This window comes from Pyrus communis, chromosome 3 (genome assembly GCF_041283825.1).
Source record: "Pyrus communis isolate YQ-2024b chromosome 3, ASM4128382v1, whole genome shotgun sequence".
NCBI lineage: Eukaryota > Viridiplantae > Streptophyta > Magnoliopsida > Rosales > Rosaceae > Pyrus > Pyrus communis.
In genome coordinates this window covers 29881462-29898197 of record NC_142567.1, presented here as the reverse complement: position 1 = coordinate 29898197, position 16736 = coordinate 29881462, and the positions used below count along the sequence as shown (strand labels likewise).

The following is a 16736-nucleotide window of genomic DNA, read 5'->3' as shown; positions in this document are numbered from 1 at the left end:
GGGAAGTTTGGTTTCCGACTAGCGAAACATAATTGGAATCTTCAAACGTCCAATTTCGCTAATCGGAATCTTCAAACGTCCATCCTTTGATTTATTCAATACAAACGGCCAAAATCAAGAGCAAAACAACATAGATTCGTGTAGTGGAAAACTACAAGACAATCAATTGGACTATGAAAAAAAATTGAGATAAAATAAACCTATTGGAACATTTAGAATTCAATACTAAGGGGAAAATTTTAAAAAATAAAAAAGCACCCATCATAGGAAGCAAGCTCATCATCCCTCTACAGATCACCAACCCCCCAAAAATACCATCCTTCTACAGAAAAATTAAATAAAAGAAGAAAAAAAAAATATGAAAAATCAGAACAGAAGATGCCACATTGTTTGCTGGAAACGGTACATATGCTGCAACAGTGTCGCCACCTCCACTGCTTCCTTTTTGCAGAGACTCGTGCACCATCAAATGAAGCCTAACCTGCCAATCCTACACGATTTCTTTCTCAAACCGAACACCACCACTGTTGTGTAATTCATAATCTTAAATTTAAGAATAACCCTCAATACGTAGACCTTGCAGGCAGCAGCAGCAGGTAATTCAGCAACTGATTTGACACTCATTATAGGAAGTAATCAGGTGTTCTTCGGGTCACATCTGGTTCTCCCCTCCTTGGAGCTGGCTCAAACTGAAATACAAGATAACAAAGTTTCAAGCCTTTCTCCCATGCAAATTTTGCAGGCAAGCCAATTAATAGATCACGTCAACCCTTACGAATAACCATTCAGTAACTACAACATATCAATTTGGTCACATTTGTTTTCACGTGCTGAGAAGAGGGGGGTTGTGGGTGGTTGTGTTTGGCAGAGAGCAGAACCAACCTGAATGAATGTGTGACCTTTGCAGTCATCTACTTCCAGGATGGATGCCATATTTCCACAGCGATAACAATAGTTGGGTGCGCTAAATATAGTGACCACTTTTTGTTCCTGCATAAGGTAAACAAATCAATTACAGAAACTTTCCTTCGCAAAATAAACCATATGCAAAAACAGCCACAGAATTAGGATAAATACTCACATGACCCCAGTTGTATCCTTCCATGACCAGCTGATGTGCTCTAGCAATCAACTTTAAGTTATTTGTGTGATTAAACTGCTCGGATATGTCCTATTAAAACAACAAAAGGAAGCAAATCAGCCTACAAGGTCACAACTCTAGAAGACTGGCCAGCTGATTCAAACCATCAACCCCAACAAGAAACGAAATGGATGGGTAACGTACCTGACCAAACGTATATCCAGCACCCCTGGGAGAGATACCCCAACCACAGCGATCATCAGGGTCAGACCATAAAAGATCACACATGGGACCCTCATGAGGAACCTCTTGTACACGGTCAAAATTACGTATGTTATCAAGGGTTTCAATGGATGGAGACAGCCCTCCATGCAGACAGAATATTTCACTTTCAACCTTTTTAACAAATAAAAGAAAATATGTCAATACTTGGAAAAAGAACTATTACACCTACAACTATCAACAATGAGCGTATAACAAAAGATGCAAGGGTCGATCAATGTGACAGGTGGTGGTAAAGTAATTGCAGTTTACAGTCATGCTGCAGAACAACACGATTGAGGACAGCAAGTAGAAAAGGAACTAGAGGCACTCATGCAATTAAACCGGTAGCAATGAACTAGAACGTTGCACCCAGAAATTTCTAGGGTGCATATTTTCAAATGATACAATAACAAGAATGTTCATGGTCATGTTGACCGCTAACTTAATCCAAGTGCAGGCACTGGCTCGCTAACCTACACAGACCATTTATGCATCATAATTAAGTCACATATAACTATACTAACCAATGCTGTCAGTGGAAAATAGTCAAATAAATCTGTAAAGATCTTCCAAACATTGGCATTACCATACCTGCAAAGAGAAATAAAACGGGTCACTATACATGCTTGACAAATAGGATACATCCAATCAAGGACAAGCAGGAAGACAAAAACTAGATGACTGATCAACAGTCAACTTCGTAGGCATAAGAGATTAATAGAGGCCAACAGTAGGTTGAATTCTTTAAGGTAATATACTTCTGACATAATATTGATTTGGTACACCCCAAGGATTGATTCACACTATAGTGTTCATCAATTTAATTCCTGGTTCATATTTTACTCTTTTATCCAGTAAAAGAAGTATGATCATGAAATCAAACTGAAAATACATCAAATGAATGTGAATGTGATATGGGGGCATTATGATGTAGCATAGAAAGTGCAAATACAAATATACTATATCAACATGCGTTCATAAATATGCATACCTACATTCATGCATGTACAGATAAAAGCACACAATACCCTACATTCATGCATGTACAGATACATGCGCACAATAGCTCACTGATCATTTTAAAAATTTTACGCCTAAACTTAGAAGACAACTAAACATAAAAAGCAAACCTTTACATGTATATAGTTTTTAGGCCTGAACATAGGCAAATGAAAAATGGAGTTCTTCCAGAAGTCACATGCCACACATAAATCTTAATTGTATCAAAATTGACCCATAAAACAAAAGATGCCAAGAAACTCACTTCCGTAGGCACTCGTCATAAAAACCATAAACTTGAGTAATCTGCAATGGGGAAACAAAAAGCCACAATCAAAGACCACGCATGCAAGTACTACCAAACTTATATGAACAAGAACGCGGATGGTAAAAACACCTGACGGCTTTCATGGTTTCCTCTTAGGATAGTAATACGCTGATGATAACGCACCTTCAAGGCCACTAGGAGCTGAATAAAAAAAGATAAAGTTAGGAGCATAATGATATACATAAATGGATGCCAAAAGGGAAGATGACGCATCCCCTTTTTCCCAGAAATTCCCATGATAAGAACACTAAGTTCTCAAGTGCAATATAGCTTAGGGGCCAATCTCATGATCTTTATGTGTACTACTACCCTATTTCAGTCTCCCCTGCTAGTATAACCTTGGAAGCGCTAACATATCCCAACCATACTATTTCATTATAGCTCATGTTCAACATGTATCCAACTCTCAATAGTAAAACTTTAAGGTCTTTCGTTAGGAATTGTAACTTATTGTATTGACCAAAACCCTAAATAATCAAACCAAAACATTGCTCAGAGTTTCCAAAATATCTTTTATCTTAGTGCCAAAAGGAGAACCCTAAAATTATAGCTTAACTAATTGAAAGATAAGTAGAAATAAAAATAATCATACTTACTGTCACTGTTTCAACTGAATAATAGCCACGGTCCACATAATCTCCCATAAACAAATAGTTTGTATCTGGGCACTGCAAACAAAATTGCAACAACGGGAAATAAATGTTAGTTTTGGAAAGTGAAACATCCAACAGAACAAACCAGAAAACTACAAATTAGGAAAGAGAAAACATCACCAATAAGTAGCAACCTATTAAGCAAATGTAAGAAGAATTAAATAGCCCAAATCAGAACAAATACCTTTCCTCCAATGCGGAAGAGCTCCGCTAGATCATGGAATTGTCCATGAATATCCCCACAGATAGTTACAGGGCTTTTTACAGGCTGCAAAACATAAGACCCAAAATGGTTATTCATTTATCTCAAGACATGTCCAAATCATTATAGGTCCGAAACCTGTATGAAACAATAAAAAGAAAAACATGAAACAGAAACTTGCAACTAAAAAGGCCCACCTGGACATTGCTTTCTTCCATTAATATTTCCTTGGCCTTCTCGCAGAGCACCCTTACCTATATTAAACAAAAATAATTAAGATGACAATTATTTTACATCTTAAATAAACTCCCCAGAAACCAACAAACATTAAATTGAACATGCACACACTTTCAATAACAGATTTCCATTTTCTTGCTCATTAGAGTTTTCAATGAGCAATTTTTTTGGTCTTATAACGCGTAGTAGTGTATAGGCTGGTGTACCACAGAACATAGCCAATGTTCTGAAATTCAAGAAGCACTAAAGCAACTCAGTTTTGAAGCTACCACTCTTGTAAAGTATGTTATCAGCCTTGCATACCCACACAACCCTTCATCCCTCCCCAAGAATATTGGTATGCTTACATGCACTATAAACCATATACCACAGCGTGCACATTATTTGGCAAATCAGAAGGTGTATAGAGTTTCCTCATAGAATAGAACGTAAACTAAGGATGTTTAACATTACTGATTTCAGAACTGCCCAAATAAGGAAGAATTCAAGGTATCTCCTTGACGATGTATTGCAATGACCACATTTAGCCAAAACCATACTCAAATACTACGCTCCACAAAGTCTCTGCTAATCACAACTCCACATAGGTTTAAAAATCTATTGAAAGATTCAGATTTTGTGGCCTTAAGACTTAGAAACCCAAATTTTGCTTTTCTTGTTCACAAATATACACGCAGAAGCCCTCAGTGCCACAGAAAAGGGGATCTGACCCACACTGCCAATACCCAATCCTAACAGCAGAACAAATCATTACAAACCACCAAGTTCATGTATTTCTTTAGAATTTTTAACCCAGTGGTAAATCCAATAAAAAGATCGACCCACCTAAGTGAAATCAAAACATTCATTCATGGATCCCCAAATTATATGAAATCACAACCCTAGATCGGTCCCATAACAACCCTAATTCAGATAAATTCAATTCACAGACCACGCCCATGGTCACAAACAAAGAAATGCACCACATTTTTCGATCTGCCCCATCAAGCTCTAACATTTCAGAGCTCGATCCGTCTCATTTCCTAAAACTCAACACAAATTCTCACCAAAAACACATTCACGCAAAAATTAATTAAAAAATAAAAAGAAATGGACTAAAATTAATATTAAAATAATTAAAAATCAGAAAAGTTAGATGCTTTGGGTACCTCTTGTTCGGACAAGGGCTTGCACTGCATGAGCTGAGCAATCTGTTCATCCAGGTTCCCATGTGAGTTCGAAGGGACCGAATCCATCCTCTTCTTCCTCTTCCCCCAAAACGCACCGTCTTTCGCAGATCAAGATGCCCCTCCGAAACCCTAACCCTAGATCTGTAGGCAATCGTCGATTTCCCTCTTCGTCTTCTTCGTTTTCTTCGAGCCACTCAGAGAGAGAGAGTAGGGAGAGAGAGCGGTGGTGGAGAAACCAAAGGCCTTTCAGTTCTTTTGAATTTTTCTTTTTATTTTTTTTGGATTTTTTTTTTATTTATTTTTAGTTTTTATATTGGTCTCGGGAGTTTGAAACGATAAACCGGTAGTGCGGAGTGGGTAGGCGCGTGGGGATGACTGGACCAGTTCATGGGCTTTGTGCCGGGAGTTAGAGTTTTGTGATTGGGCGGTCGATAACACTGGGTTTCCAAAGCGCGTGAAAGACAAAGATATTTGTGGGTATTTGAGATTGTGGACGGAAATAATGAATCGCCATTAGTGTGCGATGTTTTTCAACAAAGGGGTCTCTCGCACACCCGTATTCAAATTTGTAGAAATGTGTTCAAGTTGATTCACGTAGATGATAAGTTTAAATTTAAATTATTAAGGTTAATGTATTGTGAATAACGTGCGGATGAATTAGAGATCGATCGAAAAAGAATATTATAGTGTTGATTATCATTAATCGTGTCATTATTGATGATATCAAGCATTTAGCAACTCAATTTCAATTTTTCATGCATTCATTTTGTTTCAGTCCTAGAAAATGTAATAAGATAGGTTTAGCAGTAAGCCATGTCGAGAAACTGTTGGGCTCTATTGTAGGCCTACTGCAGTGGGGCCCACTCCTGCAAGTTTTTGCACGTTTTACATGCACTTTGCAAAAAAAAAATTAAAAAATGGTTGGCATCAGTGTGGCGCCATGCTAACGTTAGCTTGCCCACCAGCACAAAGTCGAACTTATCTTTTTCGGCTTTTGGACGAACTGGTGTTGGCTCACCACTTGCCTTCCACAAATTGGACTAGTGGAGGTTTTTTTTGGGTTAAAGGACAAGTTCATAGCCCTTGCTTTGCCTTTAGGAGAGTGAGATTGTTGTCTCTAACACTTGTATTCAAATTTCTTTAAATGCATTCAATTTGATTTGTGGAGATGGCAAGTTCAATTTAAAATTACTATGGTTAACGTATTGTGGATAAATTGCTGGTGAATCAGTGATCGATCGAGAAAGAATATTACAATGTTGATTATCATTGTGCCATTATTGATAACATCTAGCGTTTAACGACTCAACTTTCATGTTTCATGCATTTGTTTTGTTTCAAACCTATAAATTGTAATAAGATCATCAACTGGTTATGCATGCTTTAAGCATGATATAATACGGAAGTGTAGCTAGATGGAGGAAGGGGGGCTCTCTTATTGCTTAAGGGTTGATGTTGAACTTTCTTTCTATTTGATCGAATTTATTTTATCTAATAAGGAAAAAGGTTTTAGATATATCTAGAGTTATATGCACATACTTTGGATATGGATTCGTTTTTTGACATTTACTTTAAGCCAAATTTAAGACTTCGATCGTGGCTCAAGATGTTGAGCTGATACATAAAACTTGGGCTCATAGTTAAGCTCAAGACTCGTGACATAGACTAGAGAAACCATATACGAGAACCAAAACTTGAGCCTCTATGTGGAATGAGGATGCGGCTTTGTGAGAATTTCGGAGATTCTCCATTCACGTCCATTCATCGTACATCGTGCAGTCATAAATTATTGTTAATCTTTTTATTTAAAATTGAATATAAATAATACATAACGAAAACTAGCCACACGATTACGATGAACGGATGTAATTGAAGGATCCCTGAGATTCTCATCATTCGTCTATGTGAGGCTCAATGGCTTAACTCTAAACCCTTAAGGTGCGTTTGTTTCACCTCCTTAGGAGGGACTGGCTTGAGTAGGAATATAATACTGTGTTTGGTATATCCTTGGACTAAAATAAGTGGGACTCGCCTCGACTACGAGGCCTTCCAGGGTTCGCTAAAGCAGGTTATCTAATCCCAAGTTTTCGCTTGGTATTAAGGGGGACTAGAAGGGAAGGCTGACATCCAATCCCTGAGTTTTGCTTACTGACATATTGGCCTGAGAAATTTGTTGGTTAGGTTGGATATTAAAATTGGGGAAAATGAAAAGGGGTTGACTTTTGGGGGTATAGTTGATAGTTTGAGGGGGGGGGGGAGTGAGGAGTGGAGGGGTAATTTGGAAATTGAGAAAAGATTGAAAAACAATGAAAAGATGAGTTTGAAAGTTCGAAAAATCAATGTGATTTTTATCTGGGTTCTTCTAATTCATATGAGTGGTAATTCAATATAAAGTTGAGTTCCCAATTGAAAATTTTGAAGGGTTTTCAATTGGGCTTCTAGGTTCCATTGATTTATTGGAAAGTTTTGTTTTTGGGTTAAGAGAACGTAAAAATTGAGGGTTCAAATCATGTCTTTGAGAGAATGTAAAATTTGATTGCCAAGTGTAGTTGGATTCAACAGAAAATTTTTGATGTTGGGTTCAATTTCTTTGTATTAGAAAATTATGGAGAAAGTTTTGTTAACAAAAACTTTTTTTTTTTTTTTTGTCCAGTCCAACTTAATCTATAAAGTTTGTCCAGTCCGTGATAATCCGGTGCAACAAATGCACCCTTAAAGTAACAACGAATCTAGACTTTCATATGTGAGCAGCCCCATATAGTAAAGTTTTATAAACACAAATAACTATACAAGTTTCATACATGATGCATACTCCCAAAAAGATTTTCGAGCTCGGGGCCACAACAGCTTCGTGTCTAATCATGAACATGACATCCCAACTCTAACCTGAATTCTTATACGGAATCAGATCCCCTTCTGGATCATTTGAAACTGAGGCTCCTGATAAAGGGATCCGGATCGTTGAAATTTGATCAAACGGCTACAATTATTATAACCTCTATGATTTTTAGAGGGACCCCCTGTTTGTAGCCGTTTGATCAAATTTCAACGGTCCGGATCCCTTGATCAGGAGTCTTAGTTTACAAGGATCCGAAGGGGATCCGATTCCTTCTTATACCATCATGAGCTGGAATTGGGAAATGGATAATTATAGTAGTATCAAAAGGGATTATATTAGTATGAAGTGTTTGACTTCCAACTTTTGATGTATGAAAGACGATTAGTTGAGAGGGGAGATTAGCCCTTAACAGTATTTGTTGTGGAGTAAGGAATGACACACCCATTAACATGGTCCCAATCGAGATGGGCATGTTTTGACGTCAATAGTGTTTTTATAATGTTTTAAGTTTAAAAAACAAGTTCATATATATTACAGAAATACTGAGAATACAATCAAAATTTATGAATTTGATCATAAGTCTTGAAATGGCCCATTCTTTTTTAATTGAAGACTTTCACTTCAAAAACTAAATCCACATTGTTATTTAAGAATATTGACAAATGACTTTGAGTTTGGGTTCGTGCATTATGGTAATAGCAATTGTGATATTGTGGTAGAAATTTGAACTAAGATAAGATTAGATCATGGATAGTTGGACCCAGAAATTTGAATTGAGATAAGATTAGATCATGGATGGTTGGACCGGAGCGTAGGGTCTTCAGGTTTAATCTCAAGCATCACTGGTTGGTTACTCATGGACACATATCCAAAGGTTGTGTCCATGAAGTCATTTGCCAGCATTAGGTCACTAAGTCCAATCTAGTGCGAGAATTGGGCTTTCATGATGCATGTTGATCCCCGCGTTGTAGGAGCCATGTCTCCAAGTCCTAGGTGTTAGGTTACAAGGTCAGTAGGTTCGATTTCAAGCATCATTGCCCTAAATCAAATCCCATGACACGAGTCATCGGGTCCAGATTTGGGGGAGATAGTTAGATTTATACGTTCAATTTTGGGCAACAAAGTTAAGGGTGCTGCGTCTTTATGGGTCGGGTCTGAACTTCAGTGTATAGAGACCAGGTTTGGTCCTAAGCATCGAGGTTGCACCGCCCAAGATCACAAGCTCCTATGCACGGGGGCAGGGTCCAAACTGTGTGAATTTCGATGCCAGATCAATCATTTATTATAGAAATTTTCGTTTTTTGTGGAATTCAGAGGTGAAATTTTGGCTTCTCCAAATCCGATGCATACTTTTTTTCTTTCATTTGATAAATGAAATTTATGAAGTTCCCTTACCTAAAAATACAATCTTGGTGGATAACCCCCAAAACAAGAGTTTGGTTGTGTATCCATTGGGCACAACTTTGATGAAATGACAAAGGCTCGTATGTAGGGTTCAATATGCAAGTAATTACACAAATTCACTATATATTTTACGGCGCAGTAAATCACGCAAAATTACCATAAATAATGGTTAAATTGTGAGATGAGGTGAATGTAAATAAGATTGAATTGATAGATATTAGGAATTAGTATAGATAGTGAAAATATTAAGACCTCCCATTCTAATTCACCAACAAGTCGCCAGCCGCAATACTTGTTGGATTTTCGGCTTCTCCTTTTCTTCTCCCAATTTTCCTTTTTATTTTCCTCCTAATTTAAATAAATAAATAACTAAATAAACCTCCTCCTCCTTTGGAAAAAGCAATAAAATCGAAAAAAATAATTAAAATTAAATTAATAATTTCTATTTTTTTAGAGAGAGAAAAGGGAGCGGCTTTCGGTTTGGATATTTTTGTCAGCGAGCTGCACCAACAAAACATTAGGGTTTTTTTCTCTCTCAGATCTTTTTCCTTCTTCTTCCAACTTCCGTCGTCGTCACGTCCGCACTACTGCTACAGGCTTTTGCTTCCGTACAGATCTCTCTCTTTCTCTCTCTCCCCATCTCTCTCTTTCTCTCTCTACTGTGCATGTCAATCTCTTGCCTTGCATTAGCATCGATTCTGCTGTTTTCGTTGCATTTAGATCGGGGATTGTTCTCCCATTGCTTTTGTTTGGGTTCTGTTTGTTGCTGGGAAAATTTTATCGAAGGAGGAGAGAAAATGGGAAAATTTTATTAATTGGTTTCAGTGGTGAAATGGGTTTTCTTTTTTGGTGATTTTGGGTGCATTGTTGTTGAGTTGTTGGTTTTGTGTTTGGTGATCATTCCTTTAGCATATTTGAATTGATATTTGTGTAAAGTTTTTTGCTTGTTTATTTTTTCTTACTTAGTGTTTATTTGTTCAGGGTTTTATCGTCTGCGTTGATTGGATTTTGTTGGAATTGTAATTGAATTAGGGATTCAATTGTGGAGAATTTTGAAGTGGGTTCAAAGATTGTATATTTTTTTGGAGGCTATTTTGGAGTGATAATTTTGTCCCAGTTGTATCGACTATGCGGACTTCATGGGCAGATTTGGCTGCAAATTCTGCAGCTGAGAATGTAGGTTCTGGCTCTTCTGGCAATGCTGGTTCAGGGAATGCTGCTGCTCCTGCTCCTAATCGGTCCACCTATGTCCCCCCACATCTCCGTAACCGTCCACCTTCCTCGGACCCACCTGCTCCAGCATATACTGCGCCGGTTACCAATGATAGAGGTGGCCCAGGTGGGTTCAGTGCACCTCGTTGGGGTGGTCCCAGAAACGACAACAGTCGAACTGGCCATGTTGGCAATGCTGGTCGCGGTGGAGGATGGGGAAGCAGAAGTGGTGGTTGGGATGGGAGAACACGAGAAGTGAACCCCTTTAGAGATGATGATGAAACAGAGCAGCCGTTTAGTGAGCAAGAGAACAGTGGTATTAACTTTGATGCATATGAAGATATTCCGGTTGAGACAAGTGGCGACAATGTTCCCACTCCTGTGAATACCTTTGCAGATATTGACTTGGGGGACGCACTGAATAAAAATATTCAGAGGTGCAAATATGTGAAACCCACACCTGTGCAGCGTCATGCCATTCCTATCTCCCTTGCAGGCCGAGACTTGATGGCATGTGCCCAAACTGGTTCTGGAAAGACTGCTGCTTTCTGTTTCCCAATCATCAGTGGAATTATGAAGGGACAACCTGCACAGAGGCCACCCCGTGGTGCACATACAGTTTATCCGCTTGCTCTCATTCTTTCTCCTACTAGGGAGCTTTCAATTCAAGTATGTTTAAAAAGGTTATTTTCTGATTTCCTCACATGTTGCAGGCCATGAGAATTAAAATTTTCTCTGTGTTTCAGATTCATGAGGAAGCCCGGAAATTTTCATATCAAACAGGTGTTAGGGTGGTTGTTGCGTATGGAGGAGCACCAATTAACCAACAGGTTTCTCATTCTTTTTTTTCTCTTTCTGTTGACTTGGTTTTTAGCCCTATGTTGGATTGGCTTTTGCCCTCATGCACTGTTTCATAATGATGACTTTACGTTTCTAATGACACTTGTTAGAGTGGTGATTACTCAGTCCAACTTATGAACTTTACATTTTTAGAACCTATGGGCTTATTTGTTGCAATTTCATTTACCCAAGCTATGATTGTGCCTGCTATTTTCATTATTTGTTTAAACTATAATTGAAAGAAATTACGTGAAGTTCTTTTGTTATGCCGTATTATGAAAGTTTGTGGCTTGTTAAATTTCTTGATTGCATTTTGTAGTTATTGTGTCTCAGCTGTGCTTCATTTGAAAAAGCATGTCAAAGTTAATAAATTTGAAATTGCTTAAATAGCTCTCTTAATATATATGCATGAAACATATTAGAAATTTCAGAGACGAAGAATTTTGGACTGAATAGTGAGCTCATGTGTTGCAGTGGATTTATCTAAACAGTTAAGTTCAATAAGCAAATTACTGTGTAGGTCTCTTTGGGCATTTTTTTTTTTGGAGATTTGGGTTGGGACTGAAACTGTGAAGAAGCTTGATTGGAGTTAAATATGGCATAGAGAAGGGGCAGAAGATATTCCAGGGAGGTTCATTCCTCATTCTGGGATATCATTTTGGAAAGGTATTAGGAAAGGTTTGGATACCTCTTGCAAACCAATAAGGCTTAAGATGGGGGATGGTAGTCGGATACAGCTGTCAGTTGTCATATGTGTAGTGTGACATCTTAACTCGTAAGCTATAGGCTATAGCTGATAAGTAAACGACATGATTGCATTATAGTTAGCATATTAAATACTCACATCTTGCTGCTGTTATGTTGGTATTTTGTGAAATGATGCGTAGTTTGGTTTAGGATATTTTCTTCCTAACTGTTTATTCGTTGTGGTCATTCATGTAATACATATTTTTTTTATTGGGATCAGATACATGGTGCGCACACGCATATGCCTTATGCCTATGAGCATTTCTGTTCTGTTGTACTTAATCCTGCAAGTTGTTACACTTACACTGCTTTACTGGATCCTAGTGTATCTAAATTTTCTTGTTTACCGTACCGAATCGTTATTTTTGAGATATATAGCAGATCTTGATGATGTATTTTTGGACAGCTGCGGGAACTTGAAAGAGGTGTTGATATTCTTGTGGCAACTCCTGGAAGATTGGTGGATTTGCTGGAGAGAGCCAGGGTTTCATTGCAGATGATTAGATATTTAGCCCTAGATGAGGCTGATCGAATGCTGGATATGGGTTTTGAACCACAAATAAGGAAAATTGTGGAGCAAATGGACATGCCTCCTCCAGGTATGCGACAGACTATGCTGTTCAGTGCCACTTTTCCGAAGGAAATACAGGTAATTTTTCTTTTTGTGGGAAAAACTTTATAAATGCAAGACTTTCTTCATAGATTTTTTGTAGACATTTTCCGAACTAGAACAGTGTCAGTGTATCACACTTCATTAATCTAACCAACTAATTAATCAGGCCTCAGTAGATCTATGTTGTGATTACCAGATGAATTTATGTTGTAGAAACTAAGTAGAATTGATAATTTTATTTTTTTATTTTTTTTTTGGTTTTATGTTCTGGCCTTATGCTGAAAAGCTCTAATGCGTTTGATTTGAAACTTTTGTTTTGCATGCAGAGACTGGCCTCTGATTTTCTTGCAAAGTACATCTTTCTGGCAGTTGGAAGGGTGGGTTCTAGTACTGATTTGATTGTCCAAAGAGTGGAATTTGTGCATGAATCTGATAAAAGAAGTCACCTCATGGACCTTATTCATGCACAGAGGGCCAATGGCGCACAGGGCAAGGTATTCTTGTGGAACTTCTTTTGAACTTTTTAGCTACTAATGTGAAAACTATTACTAATTGGATAATTTAAATTTGTGTGATTCTTGCATTTATTAATGTGAAAACATTGGTTGCTTGCATTGTTTTTTTATTTTGCAGCAAGCTTTGACATTAGTTTTTGTTGAGACAAAGAAGGGAGCTGATTCGCTGGAACATTGGCTGTGTATGAATGGTTTTCCTGCAACTACTATTCATGGTGACAGATCACAGCAGGTACGTTGGTTTTGCTATCTGGTTTCTGTCATTTCGGGGGTACATGTCTTGATATACTGTATGTATTTAACTTTAAGGTGGGGGGGGTAACATTGGTGTGGTTTTGTAATTGTTGCTATCAACACACACCTCACAAACATGGCGAGTTATCAGATTCAGGCTTCTCGTCGTGGTAGAACAAACATGGATATTCTAACTCAGATTTTTTAGTTAGTAGATTGTTCATGCTTGGGAATGTTGTATTTAGGGTTCTCCTTCCTGGATGTTGAGATTCCAGTGAACATTAAGTAGCATGTTAGCAAAGAATGACAGGTACATAACCAGTAGAGAACACGAGGACTATGAAATACCTTGTTTGAATCTTTTGCTGCTTGCTGATACTGTGTGTGTCATGATATGGCTTTCCATGGGCTTGTTGGTATTTATAAGCATGCATTGGCCCTTTTATTTTGGTTATTGACCCATGTACATCACATTGCGAAGCATATGAGTTTTAGGTTTGGGATTTTTGTTGGTTTGTTGTCAAGTTGCACCAGGCAGTGATTGGAGATGCATTCTTCCTCTTTTATGTTGATAAAAGAAATATGAATTGGGTGATAAAGTGGTATGGAGAAGCTGTTTTTAGGATATACACTGTTTTGAACTTTCGGCTTAGAAGAAACTTAATTGGCTTGATGTCTAAGAATGTACCCTTGTATAATCAATTTGAGACTTAGGATTGGATGTTATTCCAGGGGCTTGAGATCATGTAGTAGTTACGATGGACTGCATTGTTATAAGATTAATGTTTGAATTCTACCTTTTGTTTATATATTTGTTTACCTGTACTTGTCTGCAGGAAAGAGAACAAGCATTGAGGTCATTTAAGAGTGGGAACACTCCAATCTTGGTGGCTACTGATGTGGCTGCGCGTGGGCTAGACATTCCTCATGTTGCACATGTTGTCAACTTTGATCTTCCAAATGACATTGATGATTATGTTCACCGCATTGGTCGTACTGGACGAGCTGGGAAGTCTGGCTTGGCTACTGCCTTCTTTAATGAGAACAATTCATCACTTGCCAGGTCTTTGGCAGAATTGATGCAAGAATCAAATCAAGAAGTACCTGCTTGGCTGTCTCGGTACGCAGCTCGAGCTTCTTTTGGTGGTGGGAGGAACCGTCGTTCTGGGGGAGGCCGGTTTGGTGGCCGTGACTTCCGAAGGGATTCATCTTTCAGCAGGGGTGGCAATGATTACTATGGTGGAGGCGGTGGGGGTAGCAGCGGCGGATATGGGGGTGCTTCTGGTGGATATGGGGGTGCCTCTGGAGGATATGGTGCTGGGGTGGCCAGTGCGTGGGACTAACCGCTAACTCCTCAAAGCAGTTACAGTGTCTTAGGTAATGGATGCAGACTTCTTTATAAGGTCATATTTTTGTTTATGTAATGTTTGGTTTGAACGACCAATGTTTTACATTGTCGGAGACGCTCATCGATGTTTTGAGGGGAGGGGGTACTTATGTTCGGTATTGGTGCCACAGGAATAGAAGGTTTGTGTAATGTTCGTAGGTGTCGATTTAAAAGGTGCTAACAGAGTAGGGATTACTGTCATTTTAGTCATTCTGTACCCTTATTACGTACTCTGGCGTGTGAGTTGGGATGGGTTGTAGAATATGTAGTGGGAGAGGGGAGAGGGTTTCTTTTCGGCCACATCTTTGTTTATCTCATAGGCATGTTCGTTTCAACCCAGTTTGTCGGGTTTATAGTGTTTGAGGGTTCTTCAGTTCCTGCCAATTCTTTCCTCCTTTCAAGGAGTTGAACACGAGGAATTATAGGGCTTTTGTAATATTTTGGTTCTGACTGAAATAAATACAAAGCTCTCGTTGAAAACCAGATTTCTCCGATTTGAACGGGAACTTTCGGTACCAATTGGACCGGAGTAATCTTAGTTGCCAGTCGTTGTTGAACGCGAAACGTTTGTTATTTTTATGCAAGCTATGTGAAATTCAGAAGGGCCAAGTATTTTCAGATCGGTTTTCTTTTATTTTGAGTGCCTACTTTGCTTTGAATGCGTTTTTTCTTCTTGTTATGAATGAGAAATTTGTGTTGGAACTGAATGAGAAATTTTAGCAAGGGAAGAAAGGTCCTAACTTCTAAGTTAACATCGATTTTATTTCTAAATGTGACTGGTAGTTGAGTTGGTTAATTCACTTTTGTATCCGACTCTGGAGGTTCTATGCTTGTCTTCTCTCTTCCCTATATCGTTTCTAAATATATATAAAATGGCTACATAAAGAAGTTGAAAAATGCAAATGTATGTTAGGTCAGTTGAGCAGGCAACACGCTTGTCATTTTTGCACTTTCGATTTTTTATTTATTTATTTTTACAATTGATATTATTTATACTAAGGAGAGGGGGTGAACTAAGTTTTACAATGAGCTAGCAATAATGTGATTCAATTTACTTTTGACGAGAATCAAACTTAATACCTCTTACTTACGAGTGAGGAGGAATATCGCTAGATTGTAGCATTAAGTAGCCGATTTTCTTTTTATATTAAAACAATTTAGAGCGTTGGATTGTCAAATCCTAACACCAAATAGAGTGGGAGAGAGAGACCTACATTTTCATTTGTGGCGTGTGGGACATAAAGGAGAGGTAAGTGACCAACAACAACTCTATTAAGTGGTTAATCACGTAGAAAAAAGAGGTTCTTTATTCCCTTTGAGTCTTTTGACATATCAAAACTTAAACGAAGCTTCTTTGACAAGTGCATATGAGCCAAAAGAGCAAGTACACATTTTATGTTATTCTTTCTCACATCCAAATCAAAATGCTAGAAGACTCCTCTTTCAAGTCTTTGTCCATTTTTATATTCTCTTCCCCCACTCCTTTTCTTAACTTCCAATTTTTCTTCAATCCCTCAGTAGTTTAGAAAATGAATGGTGAAGATTGACTCTAAAAAATCGATTGTGAAAATTGTTTAGAAAGTCGGACTACTTGTAAGATTAGACTACCGAAGACAAACCCTTTAATGAAAATTTGATTTACCGAGTCGGACTACTAACATAATGAAAATTTGGTATAGCGATGCACAATCATTAATTTGTTGGAGTAAGTCATGAGCTCGGACCTCATAAGTGACGTTAAAAATAGTCTATTTCAATTAATTTATCTCCCATGGAAATAATTGGACACTAAAATTTGGAGAAAAGGATAAGAAGATAATAGGGGGGAAGTGAGAAACAGAAAATGATATTTCATAAAAACAGTCACCAATGGATAGGTAAGCTCATTAAAGAGTGGTGGAGGTGAGCTATTAATATTTCGTGAGACCAAAAGCAATATTCAAACCTTCCCGTTGTCTTCTCTCTCTCTCTCTCTCTCTCTCTCTCTGTGATACTAGTTCTCTCTCCTAAAT

At 38.1% G+C, this 16736-nt stretch overlaps 2 protein-coding genes across 2 annotated transcripts; one reads left to right on the top strand and one right to left on the bottom strand.

Moving 5' to 3' along the window:
- Nucleotides 1-166: 166 nt before the first annotated feature.
- Nucleotides 167-5243, bottom strand: LOC137715491 (serine/threonine-protein phosphatase PP2A catalytic subunit). The gene is made up of 11 exons (XM_068454838.2): nucleotides 4913-5243; nucleotides 3725-3781; nucleotides 3510-3593; nucleotides 3269-3340; nucleotides 2742-2813; nucleotides 2610-2650; nucleotides 1870-1936; nucleotides 1286-1477; nucleotides 1082-1171; nucleotides 883-990; nucleotides 167-689 (listed from the first exon to the last, which is right to left on the bottom strand). The coding sequence occupies exons 1-11, from the start codon at nucleotides 4997-4999 to the stop codon at nucleotides 624-626; spliced, it is 936 nt and encodes a 311-aa protein (XP_068310939.1). The 5' UTR covers nucleotides 5000-5243; the 3' UTR covers nucleotides 167-623.
- A 4356-nt stretch (nucleotides 5244-9599) lies between these two features.
- Nucleotides 9600-15342, top strand: LOC137715144 (DEAD-box ATP-dependent RNA helicase 37). The gene is made up of 7 exons (XM_068454380.2): nucleotides 9600-9784; nucleotides 10158-11057; nucleotides 11135-11218; nucleotides 12382-12624; nucleotides 12915-13082; nucleotides 13222-13335; nucleotides 14174-15342. The coding sequence occupies exons 2-7, from the start codon at nucleotides 10305-10307 to the stop codon at nucleotides 14678-14680; spliced, it is 1869 nt and encodes a 622-aa protein (XP_068310481.2). The 5' UTR covers nucleotides 9600-9784; nucleotides 10158-10304; the 3' UTR covers nucleotides 14681-15342.
- Nucleotides 15343-16736: the final 1394 nt, after the last annotated feature.

What these genes read in the sequence shown, in the direction of transcription:
- LOC137715491 (XM_068454838.2), bottom strand. Translation starts at nt 4,999, where the DNA reads ATGGATTCGGTCCCTTCGAACTCACATGGGAACCTGGATGAACAGATT. An exon ending in CTGGATATACGTTTGGTCAG is followed by an intron (nt 1,172 to 1,285) that starts GTACGTTACCCA and finishes TTGTTTTAATAG; the next exon opens with GACATATCCGAGCAGTTTAA. An exon ending in AAGGATACAACTGGGGTCAT is followed by an intron (nt 991 to 1,081) that starts GTGAGTATTTAT and finishes TACCTTATGCAG; the next exon opens with GAACAAAAAGTGGTCACTAT.
- LOC137715144 (XM_068454380.2), top strand. Translation starts at nt 10,305, where the DNA reads ATGCGGACTTCATGGGCAGATTTGGCTGCAAATTCTGCAGCTGAGAAT. An exon ending in CCAATGGCGCACAGGGCAAG is followed by an intron (nt 13,083 to 13,221) that starts GTATTCTTGTGG and finishes TTTATTTTGCAG; the next exon opens with CAAGCTTTGACATTAGTTTT. An exon ending in ATGGTGACAGATCACAGCAG is followed by an intron (nt 13,336 to 14,173) that starts GTACGTTGGTTT and finishes ACTTGTCTGCAG; the next exon opens with GAAAGAGAACAAGCATTGAG.